The 17527-nt window shown below is 42.1% G+C and overlaps 1 protein-coding gene across 1 annotated transcript in view; it reads left to right on the top strand.

Annotated features, from left to right (window-relative positions):
* Positions 1-1326: 1326 nt before the first annotated feature.
* Positions 1327-17527, top strand: part of Tet (Ten-Eleven Translocation (TET) family protein) — an 83905-nt gene continuing 67704 nt past the window's right edge. Inside the window, exon 1 of the mRNA XM_043411023.1 lies at positions 1327-3289. Coding sequence (XP_043266958.1) covers positions 2201-3289 — 1089 coding nt within the window. The 5' untranslated portion in view covers positions 1327-2200. The remainder of the gene's footprint in view (positions 3290-17527) is intronic.

Raw genomic sequence — 17527 nt, 5'->3', positions numbered from 1 at the left:
GAAAAAGAGGAATAAAATCTGCAAGTGGACGTGAGAGTATAATTTTGGTATTTTGGAAGAAATTTTGGAAAAACTCGACGACTTTTCATTCGATAGCTCGCGATAAAAAGGGCCTGTGAATTCTTCTCTTCGTCTACGTGCCAAGGGATGGATCGATGTCAGAGCCATCGCTACTACGTTGCGAAGTGGCAGGGGAGGGGTGTGTTGTGAATGACCAACGGTCGACGGGCTCTCTACAGGCTGGCCAACACAGCAGCATCATTTACGAATGTCAAAGCGTGGGAATAGGTGTTGGAGCGAGAGAGTGCGGGGGCGTTCGGTCGGCTGAGCCAACCGAGGAGCGGATACATGCGTATATATACGTGTAAATACGTATATGTATATTTTCTTGCTCATTCTCTCGTAATAGTAACCTTGGTTCGCTGTTGGAGCTCCGCCGTGGTCAACGTGTACGAGACCTATGACACGTGGTCGCGAGTTGCGTGATACGGTCCCGTTTCCCGTGCTACCGCGACGATATATCTCACGAGCAACTCGTTCCGGTATAATAAACTCTGACTCTCGTAAACAAAAACGCGATCTTACAATTAAAATAAAAATGAAGAAAGGAGAAAATGAGAGCCGAGACCTCTCGACGCTCTAAAACAATCGTCACTTGTCTGGCAAGTTTGCGCTTGTGAACATGCGCGATTGCGGAGAATTATGCTTCCGTTTAACGCAAATTATTATACAAGTTTGACGAGAATAAGTTTTACGATTTAACTTAATAATGTGCGGTGAAAACGATTTTCACGAGCGTTTATACCCGCGGCATTGTATACTCATTGAACATTTTGTATTTTTACTTTATCGATCATACATCAGTTTGCATAATGAAATTTGATGTTACTGAAACTTGCTAATCCGAAGATAAAATTGTGTGTTACAGATCGTACAAATCAACCGCCTTCAAACAAGCCACATTAACCTCAAGTGATTTATATTTTCTTACGAACCGCGAAAGGAGTAATTAGTGTGTTTATATCGTCGTAATATCCCAAGAGCTTACGTTTGGAAGAACAAGAGGAATAAGAACAGGAGGAGTACGAAGAGAGACAGAAGACGAAGAGTTGAAGAAGACAAAAATAATAAGAGCTATAGTATCTACCTAGTGTATAAAGAATATATCTGATACAAAAAAACAAACAAACAAACAAACAAACAAAAAGTCCGCCAGTGCCAAATCGAAAGAAAAGAAAAAGAGAGGATTAAACAAAAATAAAGAATTATTATTAAAAGGGGGGAAAAACAAAACAAAAAGTGCGACAAAACGAGAGGAAAAAAAGGAATTTAGAAAAAGAGAAAGAGAGAGAGAGAGAGAGACAAAGTGAGCTAAACCGTAAACCAAAGAATCTACCATTTTTACTAATCATTTCAACGAGAAAAATAGAGCGACGAATAACAAATGATACGTGTTGGCGAATGAAAATACAAAAATATTGAACAATAACCGTAACGAAACGACAAAGCCCAGCAGACGACAAAATCTAAAGAAATCAATCACGAGATATGTAAAGGAAGAAAAACAAACGAGAAAATACAAAAGTAAAGTTATAATTAACCGTTCAAAGTATTAAATTAGAAAAGGGAAAAAAGGAACTGCGGTGTTGAAAATTTTTATCAAATTTTTCCAAATCGTGGGAGCGACGAGCGGAAGACGAGATTCAAAGAAGTATATTTATCGCTCATCGTGTGATTCGGGGGAAAGTATAACCGATCTACTTCAGTTCGTAGCCTAAACCTGTCGAGTACAAAGCAAAAAGCGGGGTAGTTGAAAACAAAAAAAGGACAGACGCACGAAAATTGATGAGAAAATTCGCGCAAAGCTCAACGACGATAATTCAAAAGGGAGCGAGTGAAATAATCGCAATAAATAAAACGAGAAATCAAGGATAAAAAAAAACGGTTCAATTCGTGAGATTAAATGTTGTTATTCGACGAGCACATCGTAGCGGGTCCGTTCGTGGTGAGTTGAATCGAAATCGAATAAACTGAGCGAGTGGTGTACACATTCCGGCAGCGTCGAGGACGGAAGAAGCAAGAAAGGATAAACGGGACAGCAGCTCCGAAAATCCGGATATAAAATTGAAAGAAATCAGTGCAATTGGTAAAAGATTAAAAAAACAGGAATGATGATGGTTAATAGGATGCGTCGTGGAAGATGAGCGCCGAGGTTACGAAGGAGGTCGTAGCCTCCGAGAGGGTGAGCCCTCCGGCGGCGGTTGCGACCTCGCCCGGGGCTCTCTGTCCTGGCGATCCGAGTCGTCATCTGCCGCCTTTCAGCAGCTTCGCCGGTGACGTTAGTATGGACACGGGCACTACGTTAACTACCCTGCACAGCCAGGACGTAGGTCTCGGCTTAACCTCCGCGTGGGATTATTACGAAGGGCTTACAGGCCGTTTGATAGATTCGAGGGGCGAGGTCGTTTTAGCGAGTCAGTACAGACCATGGGAATCTAAGCACGGGGGAGTGGGAGGAGGCGAGGGGCTGCCAAGTTTTGCGAGTCAATTTGCTCCACCGAGCGAAGCCGAGCCACAGTTGACGGCTCTTACCCCATTATCACCAGCCTCCATATCTCACTCGCCACCGGTTTCTTCGGCAGTCGGTTTGCCCAGTTTTCATACACTCGGTAGTCCACTTCCGGTGCCACATCCACACAGGACACCGGTTGGTTATCCTCTTGTTCCCGCACCCGTACAAGCTCGGGAAGTTCCTGTTTTGCAGCAACAATTACTCGACGAGAGGCACATACAGCTCCTCGGCTCGAGTCCGGTTCAGGCTTTTCCGCCCCCACCCGGACACCCTCATCACACCGTGCTGACCGTCGTTAAACAGGAATATCCCCAGTTACATCACACCAACTTTCAAAATCCAATGTCAACCGTGCTCGATTCGTCGCCAACTTCCCGTGCTATTGGTGTCGACGGGAGGAAAAAAGAACGTAGAAAAATTCGCGCTGGCTCCATGGAGTCCGAGGACGGTAGCGGCAATGTCGAGAGCTCCGGCCAAGTCGCGGCCGTCTCTTCGACCGCCAATCGCGGACCTCATGGTCATATGAGCGGTGGTATCGGTGATACCGACGGTGATGGTGGTATCGGTGATAAACCCGCGAAGAAAAAACGCAAACGTTGCGGTGAGTGCATCGGTTGCCAACGAAAAGACAATTGTGGCGATTGTGCACCATGCCGGAACGACAAGAGTCATCAGATCTGCAAAATGAGACGATGCGAGAAGCTCACCGAGAAAAAGGTAAGTCACTCCCTTCTCCATTCACTCTATATTCACTAATAATATTCTCACGCGACTCTGTTATTATTCTCAATACTTCTAAACTCGTCGGACTATCGATGGAATAGAACCTGGCTAACGAAGCTGTAAAACGACTCTGATTTTAAATCGCAGAAGTAGAAAAATCTTCATTTCGCAGACTCCCTTCGGCAAAGAACCGAAAATAATCCGTAGAATCTTGGCCGCTGAGCATAAGTCACGACCAATCCAAGATATCGAGTCTCAGAGCAAAGTACCTTTCAAACCGAGTTAGCAGGTCAAAGGCCCACCGAACGAAGGTGTTCTCGAATCGTCGTGGACCCACTTCACCCTGAATAATTCAGCTCAAAGATGTAGCAACTACTTCCTCAGTGGATTTTAGTTCCAGAAGTTACGTCATCCAGAATCAAGAGACGGAGAGAGAGCGAGAGAGCTGAAAAGCGATGCACGTTTGAGGAAATAGTTAGGTCAAAGCACGCGGACAGTTCACCGGTCGTAACATCGTTCACTATATGTGGAGCGGTGTAACGTGCGCGTCGACGCGGTGTCGACGTGTGCAGAAGGGCGACGAAGAGGCGACGTACATTCACTGTGTACACACACAAAACCATGGAGAAGAGTGAAAGTGCGAGGAGGAAAGGGAGAGAGAAAGAGCGCGTTACATGCTGGGAGGGCGGCGTGTAAACGCGAGCGCGAGAAGCTTCGCACTGCTGTATAGGTTAACGCAAGCGTAGGATATAGACGCGTGTGTATATATAGCCTGAACTTGGCCTCGATGTGCTCGGATAGTACGAGAGAAAGTGAGGGACGGAGAGGAATGAGCGAGAATACAAGAGGAGGAGGAGGAGGATCGGAGAAAGGGTGAAAGGGAGCGAAACACGAGAGGGAGAGTGAGGAGAACTGGGAGGGAAATGTAGAGGGATCCCGGAGGGAAATACAGAAATACAGATAAACGAGGCGGTTTATTATTGCTGTGACATTGAATAGGGGGTTGGTGGGTCGACTGGATGCTCTTGTTCGTATAGATATAGACGAAGTACGACTTTTTTAACTGTACTCGGGTATCAGGACTGGAAAGGTGTAATTTTTTTAAGCCTTTTATTTACAGTTAGAGCGATCGACGTTTTATCAATCATATTAAGAGCGTCTTTTTGTTAAGTTTTTATTCGATTGATTTTTGCTGATTTTTTTGATCAAATGAATGGTGCGCAGAATCTTTCGTGTCCCTTTTTATATTGGCCTCTGAGTACAATGAAATATCAGCAAATGAATTTGGTGAACTCGAGTTCTCGTCCTTTCGTTGTGGAAACAGGAGGGTCAAGTGTGAGTAACAACGCTGGTTTTTAATTCGCCGCTCTCTTCGACTTTGAACTTTCGGTAGTGCCAATAAAATCCGAAGATCGAGACTGAAGTTGAGATTTATTAAAACTAATCTCGCGAGGCTTCTCCAAATTCTTTTTTGTTCTTCGTATATTTTGAAGATATTGCGCTCCAACGTATTTTCGTCGTTCTATTTTCACAAAGAAAACAGATTGAAAGTACATAACTGGGGAGAAAAATGTGCCTTATCGAGGCTTGATAACGTGACGTGTTTTATATTTGAGGCGAATGGTCTCCGCACGCTGATTGCCGAGTAAGCAAGCTTCTCGCTCTCTTTCTCTCTTCCTTTCTCTTTTTCTCGACGATTCTTGATGCAGCTTATCGTAGAGCAAGTTCAAGGCTCGACCCGGGTCATAATAATCATACGTATATACACATCGAACGGTCTCGTCGGCGCAATCGACGCTCAATTTCTCTCAGAAACAAACGTGTTGTTTTGTCGATACTTCAGTCCGCGTTTTCTCTCTCGTAATTCCTTTTTTTATTTCTTCAATCAGTTCATTCTCTTGATTACTTATTATTATAGAGGTTTTTTCATAACAAAAACCTCGCGGAAGCCTGCCTCAGGGAACGTTGCTTCGAGAAAAGCGATCGAAAAGATTCCAAATTTATATAACTTTGGAATTTTTTGATGAACGAAACGCCACTCAGTTAAGAAAATCTCGTATCAACTTTCACCAGAATGCAGCTCGCAGAAACGTATTTTCATCGACTCGGGATATTGTTGTTCTTTTATTTTTTTTTTTGTTTCGCGAACAAACAAATCAATTATGATGCTCTTGTGGCCGTGCCACGACGTTCGAGCTCGGATAGCCGCTGAGAGGTCCGACGTGCTTTGACCCGTGAGTCACGATTCTCGGTCGCGGGGCCCATGAACTCTTGGACATTGTGCGCGATCATATTTTTCCGATCGAAATGGTACATCAGCCGCATGAAAACATGGGAACTCCGGTCTAATTCAAATCGTCCGTCCGCACTCAACTCCCCGTCAAACTTTATTTCACGTTCGTGAGATTTTTCAAGGAACTTGGAGAAAATCTGTTGTCGACGACACTTGCGCGATCCCGTTGACATTTTTCAATGGAAAAAGTCGAACTCGTCGATGCCACTTGCATTTACGCTCAGCGCTTTCAACGCTAGTCATTGTACTTAATAGATTGCTAGTCGCTGTAATAGAAAACCGTCGTGCTTTGCCGTTTTTTCTACTTAGTAACTTGACCGGTAGCGTAGGTAAAAGAAAAAGGGCAGTGCACGCTGTCTGCTGGTGCCGCCGCGTTGTCAGTGAATTTGAGACGATGCCTGGGAGAGGAGCTAGAACGAGAATGAGCGAGACGGAGCCAGAAGTCATCTCGTGTTGCCGATAATCAATAGCAAAGCGGGCGAGGGGCTGCTTTCCACGAATGAGTGCGAAGAAAGTTGCAGAGAAAAAGCAAAGTGCGTATAAATCCATTCGAAAAACATTCATTCGAATAGACATTCGTGAAAATTTTCGATAAAAATCTAACATGATGAATTAAACGCACTGCTTTGTACGAACTAGCGTTAATTAGCGAACGTTGGACAACGAGCTGCAGAAAATTAGACCGGCTCTTTCCTCGCTCGTAAATCTGTCCCCGTGGTTCAATAATTGCCGAGCCAAAATTATTTATTCATGAAAGACTCGTGTCCCGAAGACTCACTGAATAAACACATGTGAGGAGGGCTACTGCATTCGCAAGAGTGTGGCCAGAGGAAAACGCTAAGGGAAGGAGATGAAAAAATAACGGATAAGGAAGAAGGAAGCGAAAAGAGGGCGAAGGGTGGATGATAGATGGACGCGATTCGAAGACGCGATGTATATATGCTGCCTCCCCGTCACAACAACTCACACCACTCGATGTCAGTGGGAGGAAGAGAGCGCCGCAACACCCTCCTTGTCCCGAGGGAAAGATCTTACTCTTTCCATCGTCCCCTTTTTCTCTTACTTTTCTCTCATATAAATATATATGTGCTCCACGATAGCAGTTACCTGACTACCCACTCGAGAAATCTTGCAGGAACACGTGATATTATGAAAACGAGTACACAGGAATCTTTGGGGTTGTACAGATCTTTGGGGTTTATGGTGCTTCTGTTGTTTTGATTTTGGCTGCAGCCAGCCAGAGACGTTTCGGAACGTCTCCTGAATTGATTGAGGAATTTTACGAACGTCAGGTTTCCTTGAAGTCACGCAATTCTCTTGATTTGGATGGGGATTCGTTATATATTTTTAGTTCAATAGTATGATTTTTTTTCAATATTTTGATAAGTCGACGATCATTTGGTTAGTTTGAATCGAGGGAGCTTCCTGGGAAGGGAAATTTTAGGGAGGTTTCAGTTTTTTAGATCGATTGAACGGTCCTTCCATGCTGGATCCCGGGCACGTCTAATCTCGACATCTCTTTTAATATGTTATCATGTAACACGTTCATCTGTGAGCTAACACCGAAGATGTTTCCTGCGGAATGTACCAATCTCATTCAACTTCAATAAATTTGCGTACCCATCGGTTCGAGGGTTTCGATTATTCGAGATCTCAACGGGAGATTGTAACGTAATCACACTTGCCTGGAGAGATTTCGATATAACAGTGACGGATGGAAAGAAAAAGGAAATACGAAGGAGAGAGGGCGAGCGAGACGGAAGGCGGCAGGCCAGAAAGTCCATATTCCACTTCTTCCGTATCCATACGCATTCGAGAGTCTCTCATTTTCGCGGAATATATACCATTGCTCGCGTGATAAGGGAAATGTCGGTAATCCACTTAGAGCGAAGCGCGCTCCAGTTGCGAGAATGGCGAAGAGGGCGTACGAGCTCGAGTTTATCTGCTTGGCAAAGTGACTATTTCCCTTCTCTCATTCTCTCTCAATGTAGCCCTCGCCCAGCCTCCCTCTCTTTTTTTTTTTTATACTGCAGTATCTCTTTTTACCGTTCTTGGCTCCGTAGCCAGCTAGGGCAAGAAAATTCAAGGGCACGGGTGGCTCGTAGAGGACGTTACTTGTCAAATCTTATTGGAATTTTCGTTTTCTCTATTCTCATAGCGAGTGTGTCATTCGGAAACTAGGAACCTTTGTAATTTCGGAATGAACATTCGTCCGTCAGTTATCTTTAGTTCGTGAGGTGCCGAGGTGTCATTTGGTATGCTAATTATTTTTAACTTTGATATACCAGGCTCTGGAGTTCGTCTTTTGTTGAAGACCAACGATTTTTTCTTCTCTATACGTTTGTTAGAATGGAGACTAAATTATGGGCAAGGAAAGATATTCAGCGAGCCGAAGGGAAGAAAAAAATTGACGTTAAATTTGCAGAAATTTCGAAATACGTTTGTAGCGAAAGTATGAAAAAATTTTTCGTATATAAGTCTGCTGCGACGAGTTTAAGAAATAAACAGAATTCTCATTTGTGTGAAGACGAAAATTTAAAACGTAGACCCAGTAATTTTCACCCCAATTTCACGAAAATTTCCCAATTGCCGCGAGCTCGGGTTCCTTGTATAATTTGAGCCTGCGGGGAGATCCATGGGGACGCCGCGCGAGAGACAGGAAAAACGAGGAAGCACCCAATAAGAACTACTGAAATGAAACATTTCCTAAATTATTTTACTTTCTCAAATTTTCAAAGAAATGTGATAACGCGTTTGGCTCATGATCCTGAAAATTTTTGATAATTTTCTATAAGAAAAACTCGCGTTTTCACTCTTTCAACTTATCTAAGATTGATCGTCGCGTCGTGATTTCTTCCATTTTTGTTCGTTTTCAAAATGATAAGTTTCAAAAAAATCGTCAATTCTTCCTCAATGAGACTGCATTCTTCCATTAATACGTTGCGTGCAGATAAATATTCATTTATCGAAGAATAAAAAAGACAGCACGATGTAATCTTTCGGTGTCGCGAGTGCCAAATTTTTGCAAATTTGCGGTATCAGAATAAATGACGATTTTTTTTTAGAGCTGGTCAGTAACTCTCATTCATACTGCAAGAGACAAAAGAGCGTGTATATTCTGCATGTTCGTGGTTGAAACTCCGAGCGACCGCGAATTTCGAGTAACCCTGAATGCCAGAATGTTTTCGCCGTTTGTTTTGTATCCGATTAAATATTCTTGGATTTTCTCTCGTTAAACCTCGCCTCTTCATCGAGAGTTTGTTGACCCATCAGACACGATAACCCTGAAGAACTCCGGCGAAACCAGTGACAGCTTATCACCCGTTTATCGACGACGGTCTCTTTATTCCCGCGATGGCGTACACGCATCGTCGCGTTAACTATTTTGAAGTCTCGCCCAAAGAAAAACAATGTTAAAGCCGTAGGCGTTATATTTTTAAAAATAAGGTTATGTGAGAGAAAAAACAGCAGGAAGGAGCTTCGAATAATCGACAATTGGCAGGTACGATTTTCACTGAAATGAGATTGCTGCATTGGTGCTTAAGAATTAAATTTTCTGTTCAATAAAGCAATATTTTTGGGTTCACAAAAAAAAATGATCGAGATGACGAGTTTACAAATAATTATTCCTGGGACAGTCGTACCTGCTGCAGAAAAAAATGAATTAATTCAACTCGCTCTCGAGTGGCATGCGTCGATCGAGCCTGACTAACATTTCTCTAACACCACGACTAACAAATGATTTAACAAGAAAAATTAACCTCGATAAAATGGGTTGATGTTGAATCATCACCGACTTGGAGGTTGAGCCAAAAATGTCAACTTTGATTAACTTTTTTCGCTACTAAAATCTCCGTTTTTTTGGCGAGTACTAATTCAATGTATCTCGCAAGTCCTGAGTACTGCATCGCGTAAAATTTCTCATTTTTCAAGTACGACGACGCCGATGACGTTTTTTATATTCCGTTTTCTCTACTCACGACAAAAATTAATTCCACTAACACTGAGAACTTAACAATACTAATTTTGAACTAATTTCATCACTAATCCATAGTTTTAAGAATACTAACTGCTGGTGTGCGATTGATTATAACCCAATTAACACGATAATAACACATAAAAACGATTAACAAAACTTACCCACTAACCACTTATTCTATTGTTTAATTATCGAAGAAATTCTGCATCCAGCAAACAGCATAATGCTTTCAAGAGAATAACATTCTCCTGATAACTTCCATGAAGTTGTTTCGCGAGTAAAAACATTTCAATTTCCTGAAAACAATTATTAAATGAATTCTTGATTTACGCGTTTTCAGCTCGTCCATCTGAGTTATTGAAAATAGTAAAAACAATCACAACTCGGAGCGGAGTCGATTGGAAACGCAATAAATTTTCCTCTCCAATTGTCAACTACTGTGCATGTACGATGTTTTCTCTTCACGGTGAGGACGTCGTCCTCGTACGTCGACGAGAACCTCGTGGTAATCGAATACCCTGAGTACTTTTTTCTCTCTCTCTCTCTTCCTCTCTCCCGCCCTCACTCCTTCACCGGTGGATGGTATACGTTGAACGCACTCTGCTCCCTCATCTTGTCGACATTTTACATCCTTATCTATATACATGCATACACGCGTACCACCACCCCCAACGTGCGTATCCTCTTTCTCATTTTATACTTTCACGGGCTTCCCCCGTTTCGATTTATCGAGGAAACCGGAACCGTGCTGCTTCGTTTACCGATACAGACGTTATACCCACCGGCGATTCCATATCGAGGAACCATTTTTCCGATTCATTCAATAAGCTTACGTCTTACAAACGGTTTTCAACCTCATCTGTACATATTTTAATATGAATTCAAGCTTTTCGATCGTTTTCGATACGAATATAATGCTTCGTGGACAAATATTGGGTTTTATTATGGATCAATATTAAGCTTTGCACTCGGAGCTGGATTTTAGGTTTTAGAAAATTTTAGATTTTTTTTTGATTATTCAGATACTTTAGATTAGCTTTAGAGAATCAAATAATCGATTGTTTTCGGGAATGTTTTTGGATAGGCGGAAACAACTCAGCATAGCGAACTTTTCGGTATAGTTTCAAGGATATTTTAAAAGTACTGAAACATTTTTTCAATGTGAAAAATACTAATTTGTACATGGTTTATGCGCCAAGTCTGATTGTCGAAGTTTCTCGGCTGCGGACAATGTGGAGATCGTAACTATTGTCTGCAACGAATATTCCAAATTTACTTTCCATATGAACCTACAAAAACCCGAAAAAATTGCGAAATTCTATATTTACAGTAGGATGAAGTGATATTCTTATTCTTTAAAATCGTTTTGTTTTCAAACTCGCTAGAAATATAGAATTTCGCAATTTTTTCGACTTAACTTTTGACCTTTTCCGTCGTATGTTCACGAAACTTTGATATTGTACTTTTCGGTATTTAAGAAGAATTTTTCTCAACAAGTTTATCGAATCGATGGAATATGAATATTTTTAGGCTTACTTTACGTTTGTGTACAAGAATGTTTCTGGGCATATTCAATGATAGCTCGGTCGTGTATACGCGAACACAAATGGCTTTATTCACAGCGATTGTGTGGAAGCGGGGGAGGCCAATACCTAATAAATGTTATATTTATGTGTACTAGCAGACGTTTAAGCTCTCGATCGTACGCCTGCATTCGTACCTACATATTTCAGGATTAGCTCACCCCTTTTCGGTCTCGCTAAAGCTCGATGCTTTTGCTGTCCTTTATAAAAGCGAGACAGAGTCCCCGATCGATACGGAATTATATGTCGGATCCGCAAATAAAGTCTTGTTCGTCCTCGTTGCTGTTCCCTCTCGCGCGTGTGCTGTGCGTGGCAAAGAGATTTCGAAAAAAATAAATCGGTCCAGTGCAGCGTCCCTTATTCGCGTCTCTCGTTTATGCACGCACCTATAAAAGTATGAGGAAAGTGGCCAGATGGGCCATTAACATACGCATAATATAATGGCATTAGAAAACCGATGTAGGGCTGCAAAAAGGTGCCAGATTTCACGCCTCATTGCTCCTAATCTCTGTGACTGAAATTTCCGAATATTGCATTATGCATTTACTGATTTATAGGAGCTTAAATATGGATATTGCTCGAGGCAACGTTCAATCGTATGCACTATGTTTTTATTCATTTGGAGTCTGCCGCAGCTACGAATTAATTACTTAACGATGCACACCACCGCGCTTTGAATTCGATAAAAGCACACGATCGCGATGGGATCGTTGCTTCTTTGCTGTCCCTAATGTTGTTGCATATGAATGATCCATAGACTAACAATAAGAAAATCAAATTTGACATTTCGGTAAGACGGAATGATTTTCCGATCGTAACGCAGTTGGGATTTTTGCATGGTCCATTTTTCTTTTAAAATCCACATTACAAGCTTGATTTTACATCAAAACAGATCTCCTGACATCGATAATATTCCGCGACTTATTATTTATTGAAAATGTACGAGTTCTTTGGTGAATACTCATGTGGAAAAGCACTCGTTGAACATTTCATCGCAGATTCCCCAATTTCAATGATGTCGTGCGAGTTCGATCTTTGGTCAATTTCAGAATAAATCAAATGTTGGGCTGTCGACACGCTTTCTCACAATCATAAATGTATTGACAACGATAATAGTGAGCATCGTAACAGCATTGACTCGTAGACACGACACTTCCTTTGAGGTTACACACTCACTCTCTGGTGCAAATTTCCACTTCGATTTTTTATAAAATTTGGTGAACATATTCTTTAGTGCTAAATTTGACAATACAAATTTTTTAAGATTTTTCTTCTACACAGTTATCGAGTAATTGATCACTAATAAAGTTCACGTGCATAAGCATAGCGTTTCCATATATATAGGTATACATTCCGGGCATAAGAAATCTGTTTTAATGCGTAATTACTCGATAACTAAGTAGAAGAAAATTTTGAAAAAATTTGTGTTTCGCACTTGATGTTGAAGAACATTATCACCAAATTTGATCAATTTCTTAATATTCCGACTTCTGTACCGAAACTCCTTAACAATTCCTTAGTAATCAATTAAAATCATTTAAAAAATTGAAAAATCAAGTTTTACTATAGAAAAATGGCCACGTTGAAGAAAGGATTTTTGAAAATTTGTTTTTTTTTTTTTTTTTTTCTAATTTTCGTGGGTGCAAATTTGCACCAGTGTCCACGGGTTAAATCTCGTAACAGGATTGAAATCTAAATGTAAACAGTTTTCGAATCCACTAATGAATGCTACACAATGCGCAAATTCTACATGCTCGTCGCCGGGTCACTCGTGATGTATCGTCGGCAAAGTTGTCCATTGATATCAACAGAACTGTCACGGTGTAATGGAAAGATAGTAAACACCTTCATTGATAGGACGACGAGGCACGCGCTTATATCGCCTTTCTTGTATCGTTGTATGTACGAAGAAGATATGCACACATCGCTCTATATACGTGACGCTTCTATATAAAGACTTGTGCGTGAGTGCCTCGGCTCGCTGTTATGAACAGTACGAAGGCGTTTTCATTGAAGCTCCAAACGCGTTTTAAGCGAACGAAGAATGCACGAAAAAATGTTGACGCACAATTAAAAGTCATTACGTCATTACGTGATTTTATAAATTCTTGGAGAAATGTTGAATTCTGAAATAGAATTTCCAGCGTGAAAATACAATCGACGGTATTCTTGTACATACGAAAGAGAATACAAGAAAGAAAATGAATGACGTTTCATCTCGAGCTTCTGCTGAATCGTGTGAATAAATTCTCTTTATATCTTGTTAAAAGACTCTTTATGTCTTGAGTATCGAAGCTTTCAGATACTTTTAAGCATGGACGAATAAACGCTCGCTTCGGGTTCGACGATATGAGGCGTGAATAATTCATACGTGAATTTGAGAGAAATTCGATCCCGCGAATTCTACGACATTTTTGTCGAGGCGAAACGCCCCAGCGTCGTAATTCGTTGCCCGCGTTTTTCGAGGCACAAAAATGGAATGAATATTTTGAAAATGGCGCTCGACTAGCTCCCCGGAGAGGAGAAAAAAGTAGAAGTAAATAAATGTGAGGGAAAGGGAAAAGGCGGAGGATAAACGATTTCGAACGTGAGGGAGCAACGTTAATATACATTTGTAAATACCGCGTGCTAAGTTTTGCTACGCAGTTTCTCCGACACTGTCAGTGCCGAGGGCCACAGCAACAGAGCAGCAGCGACGCGTTTCCTCGAGTCGATATATCGATCCCCTCTCCCACTCGTCGCTTCCTGCCACGAGAACAGGACTCTCTCTCTCTCTCCCACAGGATGAGTCACAGCCTCCCCATTACTCCGTCCCAGTCCTACCGTTAACTCCGAGTGTATTAATGACAGTTTCGGGTAATGAGAGTCACCCCTTAAAAATTGAGATTCAACATCATCTACGGGAACTTTTCCTCGTTAAAGAATATTTTCTCAACCTTTTTCACCTCCGATGCGGATGAGATAGATTTTTAAAATAATGAGGAGCGCTTTTTATCGTCCGAATGAGTCGGACTTGAGAAAAATTGCTTCAAGATATTTATGTTTTGTCACCGCGAATATTTGAGCGCAACGTACATTTGGGAAACGGAAAATTCGCAATTCGATCCTTTCAACGAGAAATTTTCATTTGCTCTCTTTTTCAAATTCATCAAATTCAGGCGCGAGTTTTGATTATTTCCCATCGACGCATGCTCGTTTTTTCACCCGACAGAAGCTTATTTTCTTCTCTTTTTGCTGGATTTTGAGAACAAACAATTGTTGGATTTAATCGAGGATCGATTAGCCAAAAGATTATCAATTTTTTCTGTCATTCCGATCAACTTACCTTTTGCACATGACTGTACGCACGATGAATCCTTAAGTGATCCACATTGCCCCGAACTCCCCTTGCTCCTTCTCTCCCGCTCGGTTACTCGCGTATCCCCCTCCTTTCTTTCTCCACGAACGCTCTTCCACCACCCCATCGCCCAAAACACTTTCTCTCTTGCGCCCTCTCCCGCTCTCTTGGCCTCTCTCTCGCTCTACCTCGACGCGTCTCCGTCTAAACGCACGCAGAAATGCGTGTATACGCATTCGATCGACCCATCCCCGCCAAGTCGGCTCGCCACGTAGGTGTGAGACGCAACCTCCCTCGCACATTTTTCCCTCTACGATTCCCCTTCCTCGGGCGCACTCTCTTTCTCTCTTGGTCTCTGTTTTGCTCACTCTCCTTTGACTTCATACATATTTTTTACTCTTTTTTTTCACCGGAGAGATTTATACACTAGTTGTCAAGTAAGTAGAAGAGAGGAGAGAGCAGAAGGTCGAAGAAATGAAATTTTCAAGTTGAATTTTACATTATTCGACTTTCCGCATATTTCGCCCTTTCCCATCGACGGGTTTGTTTGACTTGCCGTGAAGACTGAACGCTTGATAAGGGAAAGAATTTTCTTTTAATTTCTCCGAGCTTTTCGATCTTGGGGCACGTACACAAGCGTGTCGGGGATCCAAAACGCGAGCGGAGAAAGATTTCGAGTTCGTTTTATTCTTCGTTCAGTGGATTCTGGCGCAGGAAAGATTGAAAGCGGTTAAAATCGTTTGGAGATTCATTTATTCGGGTCGATCCATCGTGAAATTCCAATCCTGCAAAGGAAAATCAGTCCTACGCTTATTTAAATCATCTGTTAAAAGTATTACAGAAACTTTAAAGAATTGTGCATTTGATAAATGTTCCATCGTCGTCAGAAACTTGCTTCGCTGCCAAGAATCGTCTCGCTCTAAAATGAGGCATTTCTCGAAGGATCGCAGTCTTGTCAACATAGGACTATCTCGCAAAGGCGGCCTGATAGTGCGATAAGAAGATATTACCTGTGTAACGTCGGCTCACGAGTCTCTCACGAGTCCCAGAGGTTTTGGACGCAGGCTTTAAGAAAAAGTAATCTCCATTTATTCTCCGGTGCACATCGCTCTTCTTCTGAAATCGTCTCGAAATTCATGCATTTTTTGACTCGCACAGTTCGGAAAAACTTTTGAAAAAATTCATCAGCGAACACTTTCTGCGGTGAAGTGACTAGCGAAAAAAATCGACGTCACGGTTCCACTTTTATAACAATTAAAATACCTAAACACGAGCGGTTCGACGTGCCGACATCTGGCAAAACTCTGTTATAAGTTTGCAGCAACATTTCAAAATTTTAACAATTCACGTCGATTACTGAGTTGTCAACCATTCTTCGCGAACGTCGTAATGTATAAATTAATTTCCGAGAATGAAGGGCAAGGGTCTTCCTCGAACACACGCAAGCGTCGCCCAGCCTGCGACGATGATCGGACTCGTATTTTCCTTGCGAGGGATTGGGGCAGAAAAACTATTGCAGAAATTCGAAATAATTTATATCCGCAGCAAATTTGTATTTCAAAGTGCAATATGTTGGCTGTATTTTAAATAATTTACGTTCGCATGAAGTTTATTAAGTTTTCCCGGCGGGTAGTGCACGTCGAGGGGGATTGATGTCTACGAGTTTCTCCGAATCAAGGGCAAGGGTCCTTCTGGAGCACACGCAAGCTTCGCCCATCCATTCAAAGGGATCGAAACTTTTATTTTTTTCGTCCTCGCATCAGACCGCCGGCTTTTCCTCGTACGACCCTGCACGCCGCGTCGGTATATGAGGACGCAAGGTCGGTCTCTACTGCTGCGGCTTATGCTTGGTGCACGTGCGTATTTGCTCACGTGCATTTAATGACAATGCGCTGTCGCGAGCCGCTGCCTGGAGAGCGTGCAATTACCGGTGAAAAATGTAAAATGCACCCTGTACGATCAAGCGAGCCGGTCTTTTTCGCGACGGACCTGGCAGCAGTGACCTGCACTGTACGTGCTTCATGCGGATATTCAAATATGAATGCGTCGATGATTGAATGAATAATATGCATTTTTATCCCATTTTACCCGCAACATTTCGCGAACTGCTTCGTCATTTCAGAATTGTTTCCCATGCCGAAGCCACCGGCGCTCAACTTTCCGAGGTCGAAAAAAAAAATCATCAAAAAATGCCAAGATTTTCGAGGTTCTTTGGCGAACGATGCGAAGATTTAGCTCGATGCGGATGAGTGATAATCCGCATTCGATTTCGTAATAACCGCTAAATCGATTGGATCAACGAAACTTCGAGAGGATAATAAATGTGACGTTTCATATTATTTTTTTCTATCCGTCGACGCGCGCGGGATCGTTCGATCCTTCACGGATTGAGTAGAAGAGTGAATGATTAATTTCTTCTGCATCAGCGGAGACGCGCCATTATTAAAAATTCTTCACGCATGACGGCGTATAGCGAAGTATAATAAATTATCACAGAACGATTGCCGAAAAAAGTGCGGCAGCTGCGTTTCGGTCGCTGTTCTTTTTTTCCCTTCTCTCTCTTTTTTTTTATTTTAATTTTTTTAAGTAACTCTCTTGTTTACACAGCAGGCGCGAGTGAAAAAAAATTACAGGATCGGTGGAGAGAACTCAATCGTCGGTTGAACGGCAAATCGATCGGAGACGTGCGTTATACGAAATATCGACGTGAATAACTCTCACGACGTAATGTCAAGAGCTCTATATACGTGTACCTGTGTGTAATAATACAAAAAATATATATACATAGGAACGCACGCCTCGTAATGTATATCTATACGAGTATAACGCCTCGCGAAAGTTCTAAACTACCGTCGTGGTTTACCGGGGGGATTACGAGCATCGCGGGGAAGCCTCGTAAGGATATAATCCGGCTAGATTCGCCCTATCGATTTTCGAGGTGCAGCACGAACGTTCTCTCTCACACATTTGGCTTTATACATGCGCTATGTGTGCTCACGCATCTGTATTTGTGTATATCTCTTCATACGCGCGTATATAT

Source organism: Venturia canescens, chromosome 2 (assembly GCF_019457755.1).
Source record: "Venturia canescens isolate UGA chromosome 2, ASM1945775v1, whole genome shotgun sequence".
Taxonomy (NCBI): domain Eukaryota; kingdom Metazoa; phylum Arthropoda; class Insecta; order Hymenoptera; family Ichneumonidae; genus Venturia; species Venturia canescens.
This window is presented reverse-complemented; position numbering and strand designations above follow the sequence as displayed.